This window comes from Quercus robur, chromosome 4 (assembly GCF_932294415.1).
Source record: "Quercus robur chromosome 4, dhQueRobu3.1, whole genome shotgun sequence".
Taxonomy (NCBI): domain Eukaryota; kingdom Viridiplantae; phylum Streptophyta; class Magnoliopsida; order Fagales; family Fagaceae; genus Quercus; species Quercus robur.
In genome coordinates, this window is record NC_065537.1 from 85,197,244 (window position 1) to 85,221,291 (window position 24,048).

Consider the following 24,048-nt stretch of genomic DNA (forward strand, 5'->3'; position numbering starts at 1 on the left):
CCAAACTTAACGAGGAATGAAACTCTATCTCTCTAACAAGTCCAATTTAAACTCAAACTCATCATTATCATTTTTTTTTAAAACAAAATTATTTTTGTTTAATCCAAACTTAACAAGGAGTGGAACTCTATCTCTCTAGTCGAACTTAAACTCAAACATTGATAATTTATCTCCAAATTTGCGAGGTTAATCATGAAAACTATTAAAAGGAAAGCAAACCCCAATATTTTTTTTAAAGCTAAGTAGAGGTATGAGCTCTTCTTATATTATTTTCTTCTCATCTACTTTGTTAAATATATATATATATATATATATATATTTTATGGTGGAGTCAGCATAGAATCAAAATAGAGTTCTTATCAGGAGAAGGAGTTTTGTCTTCCTCTTTTCTTATGAATAAACTATGTACACAAGAGGAATAGCGGTGTGCTTCTTAGCCACGTAGAGTATTTCCTTTTCCAATACTTTAATTGTTTTTGACTTTTTGGTTTTTATTTCATTTGAATTATTTGAAAAATATTGAGCCGGCCAATTAAATATGGTTGACAAAAAATTAAAATAAAAAGGACCGCGTGAAGGTGATAGGTATTATTGTAATTTGCTTTTTTTTTTTTTTTCTCCTTTTAAGATTACAATTTTATTGTTTAAATAATTATAGAATTGATGAGCTCCCCAATTTTCCACGTTAGCATGATATTTAAATAAAATTATTTTTGTTTAGTCCAAACTTAACAAAGAATGAAACTCCATCTCTCTAACAAGTCTAACTTAAACTCAAACTCATCATTATCATTTTTTTAAAACAAAATTATTATTTTTTATTCCAAACTTAACAAGGAGTAAAACTTTGTCTCTCTAACAAGTCCAACTTAAACTCAAATTCAAACATTGATAATTTATCTCCAAATTTGTGAGATTAATCATGAACACTATTAAAAGCAAAGCAAACCCCAATATTTTCTTTTAAAGCCAAGTAGTGGTATGAGCTCTTCTTGTGTTATTTTCTTCTCATCTACTTTGTTACCACAAGAGGAAAGGCAGTGTGTTATTTTAAACCCAATATTTTCTTCTCTCTATCATATATATATTTTATGGTGGAGTTACCACAAAATCAAAATAGAGTTCTTATCAAGAGTAGGAGTATTATCTTCCTTTTTTTTGATGAATAAACTATGTACACAAGAGGAAAGGCAGTGTGATTCTTGGCCATGTAGAGTATTTCCTTTTCCAATACTTTTATTGTTTTTGACTTTTTGGTTTTTATTTAATTTGAATTATTTGAAAAATATTGAGTTGGCCAATTAAATAGGATTGAAAAAAAAATTAAAATAAAAATGACTACGTGAAGCGTGATAGGTATTATTGTAATATTTTTTTTTCTTTTAAGATTACAATTTTATTGTTTAAATAATTATAGAATCGATGAGCTTCACAATTTTCCATGTTTGCACGAGATTTATATAAAATTATTTTTGTTTAGTGCATACTTAACAAAGAATGAAACTCAATCTCTCTAACAAGTTTAACTTAAACTCAAACTCGTCATTATCATTTTTTTTAAACAAAATTATTTTTTTCAATCCAAACTTAACAAGGAGTGAAACTCTATCTCTCTAACAAGTCCAACTTAAACTCAAACTCAAATATTGATAATTTATCTCCAAATTTGCGAGGTTAATCATGAACACTATTAGAAGCAAAGCAAACCCCAATATGTTTTTTTTTTAAACTGAGTAGAGGTATGAGCTCTTCTTATGTTATTTTCTTCTCATCAACTTTGTTAAAAAAGAAAATTTTAGTTTATGGTCGAGTCAGCATAGAATCAAAATAGAGTTCTTATCAGGAGTAGGAGTTTTGTTGTTAGGAACCCGGTGGTTCCTAATGGAGATTGATGGGAATTATAAGGGAATGGATAGGGATTATAGGTAAATTGACTTAATTTGAGGTAGTCACCCTCTATAGAGAAAGAGAGAGATTAAGAGAGAGAAATGCACTAACAAATTGGTTTATTCTTCATTGATTTCTCATATTGGATTACAATCATGTATTTATAGGAGACTAGCTCTAATCTCATTGGTCCACATGGCCTCATCCTATTGGTTCTATTATTCCCCATGTGCATTAATAATTCCAACATGTGCTAAATGTGATTAACATGCTTGGAATTGTAACTAACTAACTAACTAGGTTCTATTATTCCCCATGTGCATTAATAATTCCAACATGTGCTAAATGTGATTAACATGCTTGGAATTGTAACTAACTAACTAACTAAATCTCAATACAACAATTATTATCCATATGCTTATAGCATTCCTAACATTTGTCCTCCTCTTTTCCAATGAATAAACTATGTACACAAGAGGAAAGACAGTGTGCTTCTTGGCCAAGTAGAATATTTCGTTTTCTAATACTTTTATTGTTTTTGACTTTTTGATTTTTATTTAATTTTAATTATTTGAAAAATATTGAGCCGGCCAATTAAATAGGGTTGAAAAAAAATAAAAATAGAAAGGACTGCGTGAAGCGTGATAGGTATTGTTGTAATTTGCTTTTTTTTTTCTTTTTCTTTTATGATAACAAATTTATTGCTTAAATAATTATAGAATTGATGAATGTTTTTTCATCGTTTAAAGTTTAGACCAGTTAAAATTTAAAACTTATTATTTTAGGGGTTCATGTACTTTTTTCTTTTTCTTATATTTCTCTTTTGAATGGTCATATATTTTTTGAATTGTTTCATTAACTTATTCTTTAATTATATATATTTTTTGGCATTTTGGAAGTTTTAACATCTGAATTTGTGTTAGTTTTTGCAATATTTAAACATGTTTAGCTGATTTCAATGACTACACCATGTATTATTCTTTTGAAGGTAATCAATTTTTCTTTTATATTTCTCTATTTTATAATCATATACATTTTGTTTTGTTTCAAAAATATATAGGAGGTAAATCTTATGATTCTTTAATATTTTTTAGTATTTCAAAAGTTTTTAACATTTGAATTATTCTTTTGATGGTAACACATCTTTCTCTTATATTTCTTTGTTATGTAGTCACACACACACACACACACACACACACACACACATATATATAGATTATCTTTAATTTGCAGGTTTTGAATCTTTTGATTCCTTTCAATAGTTATAGCCATAGATTATTCTTTTAAATGTAACTTATCTTTCTTTTATATTTCTCTATTGTTTAGTCATATATATTTTGTTTTGTTTCAACAATTTCTAGGCAGTTTATCATCTGATTCTTTAATTTTTTTGGTCTTTCATCAGAAATTTTAATATCTGAAATTTTGAATAGGCCATTGCACGTTCAAGCAATGGCTTCTTCATCAAATTGTAACACAAATTAAAGTCATACAATAGCAAATCATGCAATGATGTAGTTTCTTAATCAATTTAAGATTTTATAAAATTATTTTAGTCCATTTCACAAATAGGTAAATTCTCGTGCATAGCACGGGTTAGCGACTAGTTAGAAATAAAATTTGCAATCTTCCCATAAAAAATAAAATTAAAAAAAATGAAAAATAAAAAGACCTCACTAGCTACGTCATTAGCTTAATGCATGGGCACTGACTCATTAGGGATTCATATCCCGTGCAATACCTAGGTATTGCACGGGGTGCGGTGCAATAGTTCTAATCTCAGCCTTTGATTTAATCCAACGGTTGTAATTAATTGCCACGTCATTGATCCGTGTCTCACTTGGTGTTGGGCTATCTTTCTTCACCTCTCCTTGGCTTTGTAATTGTAACCGCTACTCGCTCTCAAACTCAAAACACTAAAACATCAATTCACCTGTCCGTGAATTTAATTACCCACAAACAAACAAACAGAAAATTTTCCAACCAAAGCTGATTTCTTTGAAACACAAACGCATGATCACACAAAGCAGATGTGGAAAACTATCAAGCACAAAAATCACATTAATAACACTCACTTCCAAAAACCCAGATTTTTTTTCCTCTTAACTTAACATTTTCTGATTCTCCATTAGCACCTAAACTTCAAGCAATCTCCTTATCAATTATCATCACCACCAACAATGGTAGTTCTAAACTACATCTCAATGACCTCTACAGCCACACCCATATCTCAGTACTCTCCAACTCCATCTGTGCCAGACCCAAGGCAAACCAAGGTCATCCTCCCCAAGAATGGCTTTGGATTTAACTTGGTAGTTTTGTAAATCTTGACCTTCTTGATGATATATGTTTTTTTTTTTTTTTTTTTTGATAGGGATGATATATGTTATTGCCACATGAAAGATTTCAAAAAGCCATGCTATTCTGTGTATCTAAAAAAAAAAAATCATTGAGATGGATGAATACCAAAGTTGGGTAAGGCTAATTAACTAAAAGAAAATTTGTAATATTTGAATTATTTGGTCTTGTTGCCTCTGGATTAATTTCTTAGGATGAAAGCTACTCACCCCACCACAAAAAGGCTTGTGATTTGATGAAGATACTAGATTAATGAACTTTGGTATTTCGTTCATATTCAGAAAGACCAATATATAGCAAAAACTGAGTAAAAAGAGAGGCCATAGACATTAAAAGGCAAAAGAAAACATATTTTCTCATTAAAAAGCAAAAGATTTACATATTTTCATGAGAAGACTGAAGAGAACCAGACTAGAAAAGCATTTACATTAAAGAAGACCCAAAAATATGGTAAGATCTTCTCCAAGTTTATACATATTCACCTAATTAAAGAAACTCTCCTAAATTAAAACCCAGCAGCACTCATCAGATGAGAGACCAAAAGAATGGCACCATTAGTATCGTTCGACCCTTTTCTTTGAAACCCACTTGCCATTGGCTTAAAGATGAGGCCTCAAGTGAGAGAGTGGATATAGAATCTCAACCCCATAAGTGTTAAAGAAGACATAGTAGTGATCGTCGCTTCCCAGAAATAGTACCGACCCACCCGCCATCATTATCATAAGCATCAACCGCATCATAAAGAGAAAACCCAGTAGCCGAAACCCTAGGTGTCATGGGCCTGAGCTCGGCGGCGGCGACAATCTCAGTGAGTGGCTGAGATTGGTCTTCTTCAGAAACCAGGTTCTTGTAGCGCACGGCATAGGAGTGGTTGCCTATGTTGGAAATCACAGTGGCTGCGTAGTAAGAACCCACAAAACCAACTTGCTTGCTGCAAACTTCAACTTCATCACCCCTCCTCAAGGTCAGACCGGAAAGCACCGCCGGTGGTGGTCGGTGGGCCTCGGAGGCTTCCAGTTGTAGCCATGGTTATGGAGATTCAACTTGGTGGAAGAGAGAAGTTTTGAAATTTGGATTTGGTGAATCTGAACACAATGTGAGCGTTTGGTTTCAGCTGAAACTGCTGAAACCTGCGTTCACGTTTCCTTCCTTCTTTTCTTTTTTTTTTTTTTTTTTTTTTTTTCAGCGCACGGACAATAAATTTACTATATAGAGACAAAAATCTTTGTTTATGTACTGTAGCAGTACTGTTTACATATTTAAAAATATTAAAAATATATCCTACGGTACTTCTCACCCATTTAAAAATTATTTTGTTACAGTATTTTCAGTTTTCAGTTTTCAGTTTCAGCAACAATAAGTTTAATCCAAACGGACCCTATAGAAGGGGAGAGGTGAAGAGAGATAGCCCAACACCAGGTGAGACACGGATTGATGACGTGGTAATTATTTACAATCGTTAAATTAAATCAAAGGCTGAGATTAGAACTATTGCACCCCGTGCAATACCACTCATTAGCCAAGCCTATAATAGTAGCATTTTCCACGCCGTTCCTTGATTTAATGCATGTCTCGTTCCAAGTCCTCTCTCTCTCAATTAGTTTCTCTACAATTAATAGAGTAACTCTATTACTCTATTAATTACTCCATCTGTTGACAATTAATAGGTCGGCTTCTCAAAAAAAAAAAAAAAAAAAAGTCACATTAGGTATTTTGGTTGAAGCTTCGGCATTATAATTTTTGGTGTTTTTAATTGTAGGGTAGAAAAAACAGGGTTTATTGGTTTAACATTCTACTTAACCTACTCAGCTTAGATAATAGCATAAAATAGGTATCTGCACATGTCCACCTGGTAAAGACCAATTATGACAAAGCTTCTTCTCGTTCCCATGTGAAGTTACTTGGTAAAGACCAATTACATGTGACGTTTTTGGGAAAGACAAATACCAAAATTTTGCATCCGAAAGCATGACCACATGTTGTTTGCATTCGGACCCTTTCTCAATAGATTATTTGTTTTCAAATATCGACTTATTAGATAAACACTTTACTTATCGAAGTGGTGACTGCACTGGTGAGCACCCCACCACCCCCCCCCCCCCACTTTTAAAATGCTAACGTAGAAAATAAACTATATATTGCGATGGGTTAATTTGTCCTTGAAAACGGCAATAATTTTTTTTTTTTTTTAATTCTGTGTGAGAAAGGGAAAAAAAAATTTTATTTTAATATACTGAAAATTAAAATGAAGAAAAAATAGTTTGATTGACCACAATGACCGGTATGGTTCCTTGAAAGTTCAAAGAGTTATTTTGGGCTTTACTCAGAAACTTCCACTTGAAAGCAAGACTACATTAAAGTCTAGCTAGCCTCTTGCATCCATTCACTCACCCTCAATTCCTAATTCGTCCTTCACTTTCCTCACTTTCTATATTGACACAGCTTTCACAGCTTTCCTTCTCCTCCGCCTTTCAACTTTTTTCATCTTTCTGCTCGTGAATCCCAATGGCCTCATCTCACCAACCCAAGGACTTTGATGTTTTCTTGAGTTTCCGAGGTGAAGATACTCGCCGTGGTTTTGTAAGCCATTTATATAAGGCCTTGGATCAACACGGTATTCGAACCTTCATTGATTATAATCTCCATAGGGGAGAAAACATTTCTGAAGAGCTTCTCAAAACTATTGAAAACTCAAGTGCATCAATAATTATATTTTCTAAAAGCTATGCATCCTCTAGTTGGTGTTTGGATGAACTTGCTAAGATTATGGAGTGTAGCAAAAAAGTGCTACCAGTTTTCTATCAAGTGGATCCATCTGAAGTTCGTAAGCAAACAGGAGATTTTGGAAACGAACTGACTGAGCTTGAAAAAAAAAATTGAAGATAAGACAAAGGTACCAAGGTGGAGGGAGGCTTTAACTAACGCAGCCAATCTTTCTGGCTGGGACTACAAAAACAGGTATTTGTATAGTACTACGTACTCCTGTTTGTTGATCTTCAAGAGTTTTAATGGTTTTGTGATGTCCATTAAATTTTATTGTTAATTAAACAACAACTAGAATTAATTGTTAGCTACTATTTTCTCTTTAAATTTTACTAAATTATGAAAGTAAAATTTTCTTGTCATATCTTTTATACAATGCTTAAATTATTTTTTTATTTTTTTTTTGAGAAGAATCAATTATACTAAGCTAGTTAGCTATAGATTAAAGATGGAAATAAAAGAACTTAATATTACATTACTTACCATTATTAATCAGGAATTTCACACCTCATAATATTTGGAAAAATTTTAAAGAAAAAAACTTAATTCATTTTTTCTAAGCATGTAGTGAGATCCAGTAACATTTTAATGCCACTTCATCCCAAAAGCTAATTGCTACCCAAAAAAAATGAATTAAATAAAAATTTTCAATCTAAGTTACATGTCGCTTACTTCATTTAACAACACTTCAATTGTGATGTAAAAATTAAACATCTTGCATTCAGTTTATGCTATTTATTTTTCATAGACCAACTCATTACATGTGTTAATTAAATGCTCTATGAATGACAGTTGCACTGAATCTGAACTTGTCCAAAAAATTGTTGAAGAGATCTTAAATTCTAAATTCATTCAAATGCCAGCAAATGTTGCTACAATGCAGCTGGTTGGAATAAATTCTCGCATAAAGGCGGTAGCAAAACTTTTAGATATTGAATCAAATGATGTTCGCATCGTAGGGATCACTGGCCTTGGTGGAATAGGCAAAACTACAATTGCAAAAGCTATTTATAATAGCTTTTCAAATCATTTCAAAGCAAAAAGTTATGTAGAGAATGTTAGAGAGTGGTCAAAGACAGAGCAAGGCAAAATACATTTACCAGACACTTCTTAAGGGTATCTCAGAGGACAAGAATTTGAGTGTGGATACTCTATATGAAGGAAGCACAAGGATAAATAAAATTCTTCGCCTAAAAAAAGTGCTTATCATTCTTGATGATGTGGATGATGCTGACCAGATAGAAACATTGCTCGGACAATGTGAATGCTTTGCTTTTAGAAGTAGAATCATTCTGACAACAAGAAATAAAAGCTTGCTAGTTGATCGAAACGGTCTTTCAACCTATGACTATGGGGTTAAGGAATTAGATGAAGATGAAGCTATTGAACTCTTTCGTAAGCATGCCTTCCCAAGTAATGAAGTCCCTGAAGATTATTTGGAACTTGAGAAACAAGCTATAAGTTATGCCAAAGGCCTTCCTCTAGCTCTAAAAGTAATGGGTTGTGATTTGTGTGAGCAAACTATACATGAATGGAATGATGCGTTAGATTATTATAAAAAAAATCTTCATGAAAATATTCAAAAAATACTAAGAAGAAGTTATGAAGGATTAACCGAAAATGAACGGAATATTTTCCTTGATATTGCATGTTTCTTCAAGGGATATGACATGAGTTATAATATGATTAAGGATGTACTGAAAGCTTGTGGTTTAAACCCAGTATATGGTATTCGAAAACTTATTGATAAGTGTCTCTTGACTATTGATCGATATAATTATTATTTGTCAATGCATGACTTATTACAACAAATGGGTATGGACATTGTTCGACAAGAAGCACCACAAAAGCCTGGGGAACGTAGCAGACTATGGTGTTCTGAGGAAGTTCTTGATGTAGTAACTAAAAATATGGTATGTTTGTTGTTCTGATTCACTTCCTCCCTTTACTTCACATGAAAGATGTATTACTCTTTTTTCCCTTTTTATTTATTTATTTATTCCGAATAAGATTTTTGTTAAAAGTTTATTAACTATTATATGTTTTGGTGATTCACTTACCCTTTTGTTCAACTAGGGTTCAGATAAAATTCGAAGCATAATATTGTGGCCGCCTAAATCAGAACAAGTAGAGGTGCAAATAAAGGCACAATTTTGTAAGATGAAAAATCTTAGATTGCTTTTGATTCATAATGTACGCTGTTGCAATGGATCCCTTGAATGTCTTCCCAATGGATTAAGCTTGCTTGATTGGCATGAATATCCATTTTCTTTGTGGCCACCAAATTTTTTTCCTAAAAAACTGGTTGTACTCAACATGCCATATAGCCGATTAAAGGAACCACTCATGCAGGTATGATCATTAGCATTGATAAATTATTATTTTTTTCAAAGTTTTTAATTTTTAATTTATTTATATATACTTCTTTAAAGATTAAACCATGTTCTAACTTTCAAATTCTTTTTTCAACAGAATTTTGTATCTGTGACATCTGTGGACTTCAGTGTGTGCAATTTGATTAGGAAAATACCTGACTTATCAATGACCCCAAACGTAACGAACTTGAAACTTAGTCACTGTAGAAATTTAGTTGAGATTGATGACTCCGTGGGGCGTCTTGATAAGCTTGAAGTGTGGGACCTTTTGTGTTGCAAAAAACTTGAAACTCTTCCGAACTGTCTCACGATGAAATCTCTTACATATTTTAATCTGGTAGGATGTGAGAGGATTAAGAAGTTCCCAAATATCTTGCACGAAATGAAAGGTGTTGAAGATTTATATCTTTGGGGGAACTGTACTAATGAATTGCCTTCGTCATTTGGGAATTTGATTGGGCTTACGCGCTTAACTATATCATCAAATTCAGGAGAGGCACATCTTCCGAGTAGCATCTATAATTTACAACATATAGAGATGCTTGAACTTCGGGGCAATCTCATATTTCCAAAGAATGTGGAGATTGATAGACAGCCAATGTGCAATTCTCTTGGTTGCTCTTCCAAATATGTTTTTCCAATGTTGAAACAACTAATACTTTTTGAATTTGAAATTCGCTCAGAAATAGAATTTATTTTGAATTATTGTTGCCCCCTCACACTGGAAGAGTTAGAAATCTACGATAGTGAAGTTGCCACCCTTCCAGAAAGCTTGAGCAGATGTGAGAGATTACATACGCTTAATATTACATGTTGCTATGAGTTTTGGAAATTCCCAAGGCTTCCACATAGTATAAGAGAGGTAGATGTAGCAGGTTGCCACTCGTTGGATTTACAATCATTCTTTCAGGTATATCTCTCTCATAAAGATATTAAGAAACTATTTGTGTTACCTTCACAAATACTACATGATTTGCTAAGATGTAACTTGTTGAATTTGCTAATTGCATGCAGCTTCGAGAAATCATAGGGCTTCCACCAAATCTACCTCCATGTTTAGGTGTAACAAGCCACATGTTAATGTTTCCACACTCATCTACAATATCTGGACTTATCTGCCTTTGTGAATATAGTTTTGAGACTACAGGAGATGAGAATGATATTCCAAATTGGTTCAACCATCAAAGGGAAGGAAATTTAATATCATTTTCGATTGGTCCCGAATTTCCAACAATTGCTCTCTGCATTGCTTTTGGAATACGAGATTCTTTTTGTGCTTTTGATTATTATGTCTTCGTTTCCATCAATGGTAGTGAACGAACGTTTGAAAGAAAAATAATTGATATAGAAGATTGGAGATTTGGGCATCTGAGTTTTTTCTGTAGACCTCAGAGCTCATTGCAGGAACTATTTTGGGACTTGCAACTAACTGATCGGAATCATGTTGATATCCTCTGTGAAACTTTCCCTCGAACTTATCCTTGTTCATCCAGAGAAAATATTGCTCCTATCGTTGAAAGGATAGCAGTCCATGTAGAATGCAATTGCCCTCCTCCTCAAAATCCCAGAATCTTTGAAGACATTAATAGGCACCATTCTTTGCAATCAGGTTCGGGACTTCCAATGGATACAGAAAATGGATCAGACTTAGGTTTGGCATTTGACTCATCATATGTTGATGGGTTTGATTTGGGCTCATCTTCAGTGGCCCAGCCCCCTGTAACGCCCCAAGTAAAAAGAAAGAGTAAAAAAAAGAAAAAGAAAAGTAAGGCCACGTTTTCGAACGTTGTTTAAACAACAATTTCCTTTGCTTAAAAAAAAGAAAAAGAAAAGTGATGGTCTGATTTGTTTAAACAACTCAACTCAACTTCAAACTCCGATCAGATCAGATCGAATCCAAATCCAATGGCCCTTCTCTTGTGTTTCGTTTTTGTTATGAAGATGCTGAAAAGTATGATTGCAAGAGCAGCAAGAGGCATTCTTATTGTGTTTCAGGTGGGAAAGGAAATTGAGATTTCAAACTTCATTATAGATGATCCCTGCATCATCTTCTATTGGAAATTTAACTTAGCTTGGTTATCTTAGTTTTTTGCTTCTTTGCATTGAGAAATTTCTGCATTAAAAAAGAATACGGGTTTCAAGTGAATTGGTTTGAGCAGAAGATGAATTGGCAGATATTGTAGGCTGTAAGGTAGGTTCTCTTCCCATGCGAAATTAACTTTATTAATTGAAGCAAGGATCTTTGTTTTAGGCTGCTTGGAATTTGATGATTGAACAAATATGGACATTAAATTCTATCAATATATATATATGGACGTTAAACTGAAGTGCATTTAACTACTTATTTTCTTTCTTACTTTAGTATGCTGATTACGTGGTTTATATGTATGATAAATTGAAGTGCATTTTCCATTTTTATGTCTGATTTCGTTCAAAGTATCAGATCAAATATTTGCAAAATTGTAGATAAAAAGACGTTATTTTATCTAATATATTTTCTTGTCCTTCCCTAATTTAGGCTTTGTGGAAGGGGGTGCCCTATCTCAGATCCCAATTTTTTCCATCCTGAATAATTCCCTTTTCAATTTTCTTATTACAAGGCTTTAATATTGTTTTTTGCAAATGCATTTGTAATCATGTTAGCAAGTCAGTGATTTGGAAGATGGAGGAGCCCTGTCTCTGATCTATTTGTAATCATGCATTAAGACAATTTAACACTTAACATGAAGCTGTATCTGCTTCTATTTGAAGTTGAAATAAATCTTGTTCTTTTGCACTAGCTATGTGATACGCTCTTCTCTCCTATTTCTTGTAGTTCAATAGGCTAGACATGATCTTAATTAAGGAACCCTTTTGTATACTAATTACCTTTGATTCTGTACCCAAATTGAGTGGCATGATTTTCTGGTTTAAGTTATTTGTGTGTTTTGTGTAGTTCTCAATATAATGGTGTTTAAAAAAACTAAGAGTTAGATTTCAATTCGGTTCAGGCAAGGATTATCAGGAAATGACTTACCATAAAAATTAAAAAAAATTAAAAAATGACCTATTAGATCATGAAGATATTGTCTGAGTTGTGTACAATATTCTTATACTTTTGTTATTCAGGTGTCACTTAGAATGAAAGACATCTGTGACATTATGTACACAAATATGGGCAATTATATTATTTGTTTGTTAATAGATGGTATATATGCAAAGATATCTAATATAAATATAATAAAGCAGAAACATCTAGTGAGGTTCCGCCATGATTTTGAACTGTTTGTGAAATTTAAGATTTATAAGATAAATGGTATAGTTGTAAAGGAGGGTGGGCGGTGAAGACAGAGGAGGAGAAAGTAGAGCAAAGCCACTAAGTTCAAGTCATTACACTAACTTGTATATATTGCTGTGGTTCTTTTAGGTGAAGAGAATGATCAATCCTTTGCAAATAATGAGCTTGGTGAAATACAGGCATTACAAGTCTCCTCAATTAGAGTGGCTTTTCTTGGGATGAAATTTGCAAAACAGTGGCTTTTCTTGATGTTTAGCTTTGGGAAGCTTATATCAAGGTGCCATTCTATCCCATTAGTAATTTTGCTAGAATAAAGGGTTTTCCTCTAGTTATCACTAAAGTGCACCCCAAAGCATAGCATACAAACTTGTATATTTTTCCCCTTTGATGAAATGATATTACTTCTGTATTCATTTGGTAAACTGAGTGTTTTTGGGTAACATTAGATGAAGAATATATGGTCATATTGATTCTATAATAATCAATGAACTGGATAATTTTTTGTAGCTTTCGTTTAAAAATGACATTTTGCAGGAACATTCAGATTTGTGCTTGATTTATGGTAATGAAAGTCAGAATGGAAGATCAAGTTCGTTTGGACATGAAAATGGAGGTCAACAATAATGGCCTTTGGATGGGATTGACGATAACTTGGGATATGCAATATCCAGCGAGGGAGTTTGAAATATCTTATCAGGGGAAAAATGAAAGTTTGCAACTTCTTAAGCCTCAGCATGTTCTCAAAAATTTCATAGATCATCAAGGGAGAGATACAAGAAGCACTGGAGGAAAGGCCAGTAGTAGTCAAAACAAATGTGGGTACCGAAAAGGACAAAGAGTACAATTGAATAGAATGTATTGATACAACATTTCAAATTGTTCCTGAAATAGATGAGAAGCTCTTTTTGAAGGGTTTTTGAACTCTTAGAAGATGAGAGAATGGCCACAAAATTTGCAGCAATGAAATGGTTATTGAGAAAGGTTCGACAGGTCATCTATTTTGCTTGTCAAATTGGGATATAATTTAGCTTTGGTTCCAGAGTTTTGTCAATGTAAATAAGATCCAATTTTAGAGTAAAGATAATTTTGGAATATAATTTCTTGCTTGATTCATTGTTATATTTATACCCAATTTCAAGTGTTCAAGGTTTTAATAGGAAGTCAGTTCGATTTTGTTGGGAGTACCTGCAGCTGCATGATGATGTTTACTGTCTTGCTTCATTGATGAAAAAGTAACTAAGTTTATATTAAATATTAACTTGTCACTGTCATTCTCTAGGCTTGAGACTTGGGATAAGCCAGAACCACAGGTCAAAAGTAATTGAACGTACTTTCAATTACTTGTACACTGATTTACTGTTTTAAGTAATCCTACTTACAAATTAAAATAAAAAATAAAAAATAGTCATTCGTCTTTTATTGACTTATTTTTAGGTGGTTTGGGCTTAACCCCCAAGTGTGTTGGGCCTCATGTTTGTAGAATTTATCTCCCTATCTCTTTTATTCCCTTAGCAATAAATAAATAAAAAATAATACTACCAGAGCACCAAGTATAAGCAAATTTCATGCTAAAATGGCAAAGAGGGTGTTGTTTGCACCCAATGCATTATACATATATAACCTTTTTGGCATTTCTGCCATTTGGATCTCTAAGAAAAACAACCCAAACAATTTATACTTGTGGCCCAATACGTCAAAATTTACCCTATTTGTCAAACTGTATATTGTTTATTATAAAAAAAAATGTAAAAAAAATTGTGTCATTTTTGTCTTACTGCGGATCGTTTCGTTTACATATATGAGTTCAATAAACATTATGCTGCTTGCAGTGTAAATTCGAGTAGTAGACTCAATGACTGTGGATTGGATGCTATAACATAGAAGTACTGGTAAGAGCATTTGCATTGGACTACTCAATAGGCTAGTCCAGCCAAAATATGTCAAGAAAGCCCAATTAATTGACCCACATTAGACTCGCAACCTAATAACAAAATTCATGCAAGCTACACTAGTCTTAAACAATAGCATTTTTTTTTTTTTTTTATTCATTTTCTTCCTCCATACCTGAGCTGTTTGGTAGTAGTTGGTTGCGGGTGTGGGTAGCAGCATGGGCAAAGGTGTGTAGTGCAGTCAGCAGTGTGGCATAGTGGGATTGACATGTGCATTGGCAAAGACAAAGTGAGAAAAATGTAAAGAGTAAGACTAAAAAAACCAAGAAAATCAATCTCCTCTCTTACGGTATTTTACATACATTTAGTCATACCCTCAATCTTGAATAAATTACTTCAAAGGGTTTCAAATATACCACCGAGGTGCTCTCCACGCTTTTCATTGATTTTTTCACACCCCAACCATTTTTTTTTTTTTTTGGTTAAAATCAGTTTGGTCCCTCCCACTTTTTCATCCCCCAACCAAATGGACCAAGTGTTTGTTTAGAAAGAAATTGATTCTTGTGTTTTTTGTTTTTGTTTTCCATTCATATGCTGTGGTAGTTTTTTTTTTTTAATCACCACATAAGTTTTAAGTGTGCCAACTTGTCATTTGTTTGCCACATCAACATTTTTTGTTAATAAGTTTCCAGTAGAGACTAAATTAACTACAAATTAAAAATAGTAAAGACTAAATTGATTGTTACTAAAATGAAGAAACCAAACTAACTATAACCCCAATGTATGAACTAAAATGGTAATTTCACCCCAAAAAAAACCAAATATGGAACATAAAGTTAAATTCCTACTTGGCAGCTCTAATGTGTCAATGGCTACATAAGACAAATATTTTTCAATAGCTCTATTTTGTCCCAGTACCTTTATTTTATATGCCATACCAATTATGAAAGGACATTTGACCAAGAGCAATCTTTGAAATTCCTAGAGCCAAAGATGTTGTCACTTGCATGAGTTACATTATGGTTAATAAAATTGCTATATTTGACATGAACCTTAATCATATTATGATAAATACTTGGGTCATTCACAAATACAAGTTGCTATTGAAAGTTCGTCGTCCTCAAAATTTTCTGGCTTCATATCTTGGTTGGAATGTGGTTTGTCATGAGCTTTTCTACACATAACAAATTTCCAGTAATCACAATGTTTTTGCCTATCTCAATGGTGTGTAAAGTCTTGCTCAAGATGGAGAATTGTCACACCTTTCCATTGAAGGTAAGTAGCCCAAATAGTTACTGCAACTAATGATCCTTAATTTATTTTATATAGTTCCCGATGATGAATCAGCTTCAATTAAAACTAAGCTACAACTTAGCATATGATATTCTTTGAATATTTTTGAAAAAAAGTACTACCAAAATTGGTCACTAAAGCTACTTCTCTTCACTAAATGAAATTCTCTAGGAATTTAATAGTTATCCTAATTTGAACATGATTATAATAAAGTGCATCTATAAATGAAAATTCACACCATTGTTTGTTTGTTTGTTTGTTGTTGTTGTTGTTGTTTTTTTTTTTTTTTTTGGAAATTTCCTTTCAGGTCTTGACTACTATGTTTGATAACCATAAGGGCAATCCTTAAATAATTGGTGACATATTTGCATCACTTGGAATGAAGGTCCATGACATGTAAGATTTGGTATTTGTGGCAAAAGATATATTTCTTACTATACCTTGCAAAAAAAAAAAACTAATTATTAACTCAAATCAAATCAGACCAATGGGATAAAGAAAAAGAACTTGTGATGGGGAATTGGAATGCCAATCTATAAAGAGAATCAAATTAAAATTTTAAAAAGACAATAACTGGTAGGGATGAAAGATTGAACTAATTAATAGACAATGGTTGAAGAAGGTAAAAAGTTGAACAAAGTAAATATTACCCAAAAAAAAAAAAGAGGGATGCTAAAGATGTGGTGCATAAAGTGTTTTATAAAATTTATTACAAAATTTTCATTATCATATATATAGTATAGATATGTATAGACATTGTTTTTGTTTTTGATTTTTCATTATTTAGTTTTAAACATTTAAAATGAAACTAGATAAATATGTAAAGAAAAAGTTATATGTAATTTTAAAACTGCCCAATATGAATGTGTAAAATCAATAATCACTTTATATATTTTTGTAAAAAAAGATAATAATAATTTCGTGATTAATAATATGGCAATGAGGTGGTGCAATAGAATCTTAGCAACAATAAATGATACACATACATATATATATATATATATATGTATGTATGTATGTATGTATGTATATTACATCAAGGCAATTTTCCATAAAATATTACATTTATCCTTGGCTCCAGAAATTATAGATGACTTCAATAAAGAAAATAAGGAAGCATCAACTCACTTGAAGTTATACAGGGGCAACACTAATTGCCATTGAGCCAAAAAAAAAAAAAAAAGTTACATGCTGCATCAATACAATTTTCCATTAATATAACATTTATCCTTGGCTCTTCAAATTGCATATGACTTTCAGTAAAACAAAAAAGAAGCATCATTGCAATTGAAGTTAAATAAAGATAGCACTAATTGTCACAGAGTAAAACAAAATCTAGGAAAATTATTGAATACTTCGTGAGTACCATATATGTACTTCCTCTCTCTTATATGAATTGTGAGTCTCAGTGTAAATTTAATTTGTAATTTTTTATCATAAAATTATGGAAAAAAATACACATTTGGTCTCTATATTTTGGGTCAATTCTCATTTTAGTTCTTAAATTGATTTTCCGCCTACCTCAGACCCTGAAAACAGAAAATCATTTTCACTTTGGTCCTTGTTGTCAACCTACTAACAGTCCTACGTGACAAACAGAGTGTACTACTGGCACAATAAATGCTGATGTAACTATTAAAATAATATTTTAAAATTTTTTTCGACATTTAAAAATTGTCACGTCAGCATATAAATTAATAAAAAATAAAACAAAAAATTTTAATGTATCAAAAACAAAAACAAATAATTCAAATACTAAAATAATTCTAGTTTCTCTTAAATAATAAAAAAACTGAAAATTTTTGATTTAAACTGAAATAATTCAAAAAAAATACAAATAAAATTTAGTTGAAATTTGCTCAAAAACAATAAATTTAGTTGTATTTATAATTTGCCCCAAAAACAAGTAATTTTTTTTTCAAACAAGTTTTCTCTCTCTCAAACCCGTTAGAGCCCCTGGATTTGTCTCTCTCTCAAACCACTGGATATCTCTTGGTTCAAGCTCTTTCGGTTCAAGCCATTGCCACTGCATCTGACGACCGAAAACCCAGATCAGAATGCCTATCAACTCTCACCCCAATACCTATCAGCTCTCACCCTCCCACGCTCTCTCTCCCTCTCAGTTTCCTCTCCATAGCCCAGCCACCTCTAATCCCTCTCTCCCACCCATCATTGACTCTGAGATCTAAGATCTATGCTAGAAATATACTTATCATTCTAATCAGTTATTTGAAGTATTAATGAGACCGATTGCTAATCATTTTCTTCAGCTTTTAACCAAAAGGAATTCTCTTTTGTGCTTTTTTAACCTCCACACACCAGTGGCGACGCCACGTTGGTCCCAGGGTGTTCCTTGGAACACCCTGAATTGAAAAAAGAAAATTATATATAAAAATAATTTTTTTTATTTGTTTACCCTTTAAAAAAAATATATATATAGGAACACCCTCAATCAAAATTAGGAACCCTCAAATAAACAAAAATAATAATAATTATTTGTTCTACTTTCAAGTAGCCAAAAAAAAAAAAAACCCCAAAAATAATTTTGAACTAAAATCTTAAAAAAAAAAAATTGTAATAGAGCAAGCCCACCAGGAAAAAAAGCCCAACATCAATTGGTAAAGCAAACCCAATCTAAAGAAAAAAACAAGGTAAAGCAAACCCAACAAATTACAGTAGCAAACCCATAGATTCTTTAAAAAAAAAAAAAAAAAAAAAAAATTCCAATATACTGATCAGATTCTCAGAAACCAACAGACGGTGCTTGAAAGAAAGAAAGAATCCTAACCTAAAGTCTAAAATCCTAACCCATAAACCCAATATACTGAGCTCCAAAATGGCAAGACGCCAGAACCAACAGATCGGAAAAGGAGATCGCCAGATCGAAGAAGGAGATCGGAGATCGGATCGGTCTTCCTCGCCTCGATGTGCTACTTGAGTCCCGTCAGTGCCACCCCTCAGCCTCAAGTCTCCCTGCTCCTTTAACCTCAAGGTATTTCATCTCTATCTCAGTCTCTCTTTCTTCATCTCTGTCTGTCAGTCAGTCTCTCTCTTTCTTCATCTCAATTTCTCTTTATTAATATTTACCTTGTTTTTGGCTTTATCCGGTGTTGGTGTTTTTTTTTTTTTTTTTTTTTTTTTTTTTTTTTTTTTTTTTTTTTTTTTTTGCTGAATTAGCCGGTGTTGGTGATGGATTGATGGTGTAAAGTGTTGGATTAATTGTCTTTTAGTGTTGGTGTTGGTGTCGGTGTCATTTGGTGAGATATAATAAATTGGCTTTATCTGATTGGCTCTAGTCTTGTGATTGGAGCCGTGGGCCATTGGGGCAGGGTAGTGCAAGTGTGCTATGTGCTTGTATTAGTGCTAGTGCTAGTGCAAGTGTGCAACTAATAATTAATAAATATGACTATGTGCTATGTGCTAGTTGATTAGTTCAACTAATGGTTATAAAATATATAATGAATCACTTTTTTTTAGACTTGGACTTAAGCTATATGGCCTATAAATTTTTGTGCTACACAATTTATTGACTTTTTTTTTTTTTTTTTTTGGTTAAGTAATAGTGTGATATTCCAAGTATCAAACAACCATAGTAATTAGTTGAACTAATTAATTTTGTTTGTTTGGGATATTAATTAACCAATAATTAATTGGGGAAAGCAACTAATAAAAAATAATTAATAATTTAATTAACCAATACATTATAAAAGACAAATAAATTAAATTATATTAGGTTAAACAACAATTAATAAATTTATAATTAATGAAACAACAATATAACAAATTATGGTTTATAAAAGACAAACAAATTAATGAAACAACTAAACAACAATGCATTTGGGAAAAATTCCTAGAGCCCCCACTGGGAAAAATTATGCTTCTTAAGAAATACCCTGGATAAAATTCCTGGAGTCGCCATTGCCACACACTGAGAATGGGACCCAACATCAATAGAGTTAACAATAGTGGTGATAATGGGTAGATTACCATCATTGTCAACATCTATGGAATGGGGTTTATTTCATGTGCTAGTTGGTCATTTTGACATTAACCAACGATTTCTAAAAGCTCCCATTTTGGGAAGAACAATATGGTTTTTTGGTGTTGATTTGGTTGTGTGAGATTCATTTTTTTCTTTGATGATTTTGATTTTGGTTGTTTGATATGAGTTGGGGGTTATGATATTCAAATCTAGTTTTTTTTTTTTTTGGGGGGGGGGGTTTAGTTATGTGTGGTATTATGATCTTTGTGTGATGAAATTGTTGTTAAATATTTGACACATCATTTTCATGTACACGACCAAACACTATAAAATGAAAAATATTTTCCTAAAAATATTTTACTTCTAAAAATATTTTACATAAAAATAAACGGAGTGTAAAATACAAAAAAATTAATTAGAAATTTTATATCTCGAAATGTAATAAGAAAGGGGTTTTAGCTAAAAAAAAAAAATAATATAGAAAATCAAATAAATATTATTTAATTAATATTAAAAAAATCCATCTAAATATATTCCCAATTTATACTATATACTATTATACTATATATAGTATATAGTATAATGCTTTTTTAAGATAGTATACTCTTAGTCATAGATACAAGAGATAATATCTTTTTTTCAAATCTTAACTACCAAATAAATGCTAAAAAGAAAATATTAATTAAGAAGCTTTAATTTAGGGTGTGTTTGTTTGGATGTGAAACATGGTAAATGGAAAACTTTGGAGAGAAAATGGGAAGAATTTTTTTTTGAAATGTGTTTGGTTGGGTGTGAAGGAAAGAAGATAAATGGTGGGGTCCAAATATGTTTTTTTTCTGGACCCACCAAAAAGTTTTCTCCAGAAAATGGAGAGAAAACTAAATGGGAATGAGTTTTTTCTTAATTGACAAAAATACCCATGTACACATGGGCTTCTTCAAGTTGCCATTAATTTTTTTTTCTTCTCCCCAGAATAGTCATTGCCTTTTTTTTGTTTTGGTTTTGTCTGAGTTGTAAGTAACGTTGCCTCTTTCTTCTTTCTTTCTTTTTTTTCCTATTCTTTTTTTTTTCTTTTGATTTTCTAGGGCCTGGGTGTGCTTCTTCTTCTTCTTTTTTTTTTTTTTTTTTAGGCAATAATGTTGCCTCTTTTTTTTTTTTCCTAGGGCCTGGGGTGTGACAGTTTTTTTTTTTTTTTTTTTTAGATGTGATTTTTTTTGGGACATGATTTATATTTTTTTTAATAAATTTGGGTAATTGCTCTTTGTTTTTTTGTGATTATTTGTCACTTTTTTTTTATTATGCATTATTCTTTAATAAGGATATATGAGTATATTTACTCAAACTCATTTTTTTATCCCTCTACTTTTCAATTTTCAACCAAATTAAACAAAAAGAAAATAAAATAAAATTTTTTCTATCCTCTCACCATTTTCTATTTTCCTACTTTTCTCCCCTTTCAACCAAACAGCCCCTTAAGAGAGCAGTGTTGAAAAGGCATCTTTAAGTTATTCAAAAGTATTTGCATTGGATAGGCATCCATGCATTCTTGACGCTAACGTTACTAGTTTGACATTTTTCAAACAATTTTTTGTTAGTCTATATATATATATAAAACCGAATCTTTTGAAACTCCCACAATTTTCTACGTCAGCACAATATTTAAATTAAATTTTCCACCTCATCACTGTTTTTCTTTTCCAATACAAATTAGACTTCTAGCCAAATAAGGACACTCTCCCACTGCCTCTACTCTCTCCTATTTAAGAATTGCTTGCGTAGAAAACCTAAGCCCCAAAAACTTATTTTTGTCGCAACACAATTTTCTCCTTAAAACTTATTTTTCTTCAAGATTTTTTTTGAGGGCGGCTCATGCTTCACAATTCACATATTCCACTTATGTATTGGACTCCTCTCCTTCTTTGGTCAATGCATCAAGGTTAGGGTTATTTGATTTGTTCAATAAAAATTATAGATTTGTTGCTTTTTCTTATAAGTTTGTCAATTATTGTTTTGTTTATTTAATTGCTAGGCCTGAATCTTTTAATTAAATCTTCAAATTTTTATTGAACAAATCAAATAACCCTAACCTTGATGCATTGACCGAAGAAGGAGAGGAGTCCAATACATAAGTGGAAAAGCTATAATCATGGATTCCCTTCTTTCTATTGTATTTCTCTATTGCGTAATTATATATATATACATATATATATATATATATATATTGTTTTATTTCAATACTTTTGAAGCTTTGAATCTTCTGATTTTTTAAAATTTTTTTTTTTTGGCCTTTTGGAAGTTTTAACATCATAACTTTTGGGTTTTATTTTTTCTATTATCAAAAATTATCTAGAAGATTTCAATGAATATCCATGGATTATTCTTTTTGAGGGTAACCCATCTTTATCTTATATTTCTATTCCTAACTTTTTTTCCCTATATTTTTTCTTTAATTGTCCGTGTTTACGTCTCTTTTGTTTTTCTTATTTTTTCTTTAATTGTCCATGTTTATGTCTCTTTTTGTGTGAGTATGTGTCATCGTATCTGGGTACTTAGGCAAAATCTATAAAGACTAAAGATGCCTTTTTTTTTTTTTTTTTTGTAATGAATTCTGTGTTTTTCATGACTTTAGTGAGTCATATTCTTAATGATCGAAATGATTTTGTTTGACGTGGATTTTGTTCATATTGGTTTCAAAGTTTATTTCTTAGCTTATATTATAGATTGTAATATATTTATTCATCAAATTGTTTAGTTGAGTTTGTTTTCGAAATTGTTTTCAGTGTTGGACATATTCTTGAAGCATGTTGGTATCATATATTAAAATATTGTTAAGTTGATAATAATAATAATAATAATAATAATAATAATAATATAGTTTAATAAATGTCTGAAACGTATAGCTGTTAACAAATGTTTTAGCTATATGATTTTATTTTACAAATTCAATTTTGGTGTTGTAGTAAAATAAACAGAGATTAAATTATATATTATGCTCAATACATTTCCCGTGCATCGCACGGGTTAGCGACTAGTTTATTATATATCCGAAGAAGACTCAGGCCAAGGAAAAAGACATTGGATCTTATTACAAGATTTAAAACCAAGTTTAAAACCAACCAAACATTTCCTTCTATAAAGGTTGTCGTGGATTTCTTTCTAACTCATGAACCCAAAAACCTGTGCAATGGTTTCTTCAACACTTCCTCGTTGTTGCTTTCTCTTGCTTATATGTACTTCTGCTTCTTCCTCTCCTTCCCACTGTTTTCACCTACACAACAGATGACCGTAACATACAGCAAGGAACTGGTCAACACTTACTTATTTACAACGTAACCTATTATCATCTATCTCAAATGCTTACCTTTCAACTGAGAGTGATTATACGTACAATGAAGGACTTGGGGGCACAAAAACTTCAATTACACCCTCAAGCATTTGTGTGATAGTTTTCTTGAATACACCAAATTGCCACAATCACATGCCTCTCTAGCCTCTTCATGTCACTGCTTGCTTCCTCATCGTTTTCTATCAACTTAACTAATTTTCTGTTTTAATGAATTAATGAATTTCGTTGATACGGCACTGTTTTGCTATAGATTTGCTAAAGGATTTAATGAAACGGTGTCGCAGCACTTAAGTGTAATGAGCTCAGTAGTTTGTTATTAAAAATAGAACACGTGTGATATTACTCTTATTGGCAATTAAGTGTGACGAACTTTCCCAATAATCTTGAAATTAGTTTCAGAGTTTTCTTCTTCTTCAATTAGAATGTATATAAATAAATAAATAACACTCAAAAAAAAAAAATTATATAAATAGCGTCTTTGTAATCTATTCTCACAACTGTTTGGGATCCACTTATTTTAGTGAAATTGAAAACTTTTTGCTGAAAGTACTATAAATAAAGGTAAAAGTTAGCTTAAATAGTACAGTGGGACCTATGAGTAGTATCAAAAAGTAAAGTGGGACCCATAAATTGTAGCAAAAATAAACTAAATAGTAAAATAAGATTGTAAAAAATAAACTATCCAATTGGGACGCTATAATCTTATTCAATATTTTTTTTTATTAGAGGTAAATTTTGACAAATCTATCATCGGATTATATTTTCTTCTTATATCTTCCATAATTGCAAACTTTCTAAAAAAATTAAAAATTAATCGCTATGTCATCAATAAATTATTTAAATGGTACGTTTTTAAGTTTTCATAACAATAAAGTTAT

General features: G+C 31.7%; 2 protein-coding genes across 42 annotated transcripts in view; both read left to right on the forward strand.

Annotated features, from left to right (window-relative positions):
* Positions 1 to 24,048, forward strand: part of LOC126724115 (disease resistance protein Roq1-like) — a 140,349-nt gene that overhangs the window by 93,085 nt on the left and 23,216 nt on the right. For 18 of the 39 annotated variants that reach the window (XM_050428409.1, XM_050428411.1, XM_050428412.1 and 15 more), the window contains one exon: positions 13,195 to 13,779. The gene's annotated coding sequence lies outside the window, so the exon portion shown is untranslated. Of the gene's footprint in view, positions 1 to 11,324; positions 11,575 to 12,789; positions 12,938 to 13,194; positions 13,780 to 24,048 lie in introns of those variants that run through there. The other 21 variants (XM_050428415.1, XM_050428369.1, XM_050428385.1 and 18 more) reach the window with 11 other exon arrangements.
* LOC126724116 (disease resistance protein RUN1-like) overlaps positions 6,705 to 24,048 on the forward strand; it is a 38,182-nt gene continuing 20,838 nt past the window's right edge. The window contains exons 1-2 of one of the 3 annotated variants that reach the window (XM_050428419.1): positions 6,753 to 7,203; positions 7,801 to 8,026. In XM_050428419.1, the coding sequence (XP_050284376.1) occupies positions 7,865 to 8,026 (162 nt within the window). In that variant the 5' untranslated portion in view covers positions 6,753 to 7,203; positions 7,801 to 7,864. Of the gene's footprint in view, positions 7,204 to 7,800; positions 8,027 to 24,048 lie in introns of all 3 variants that reach the window. The other 2 variants (XM_050428418.1, XM_050428420.1) reach the window with 2 other exon arrangements.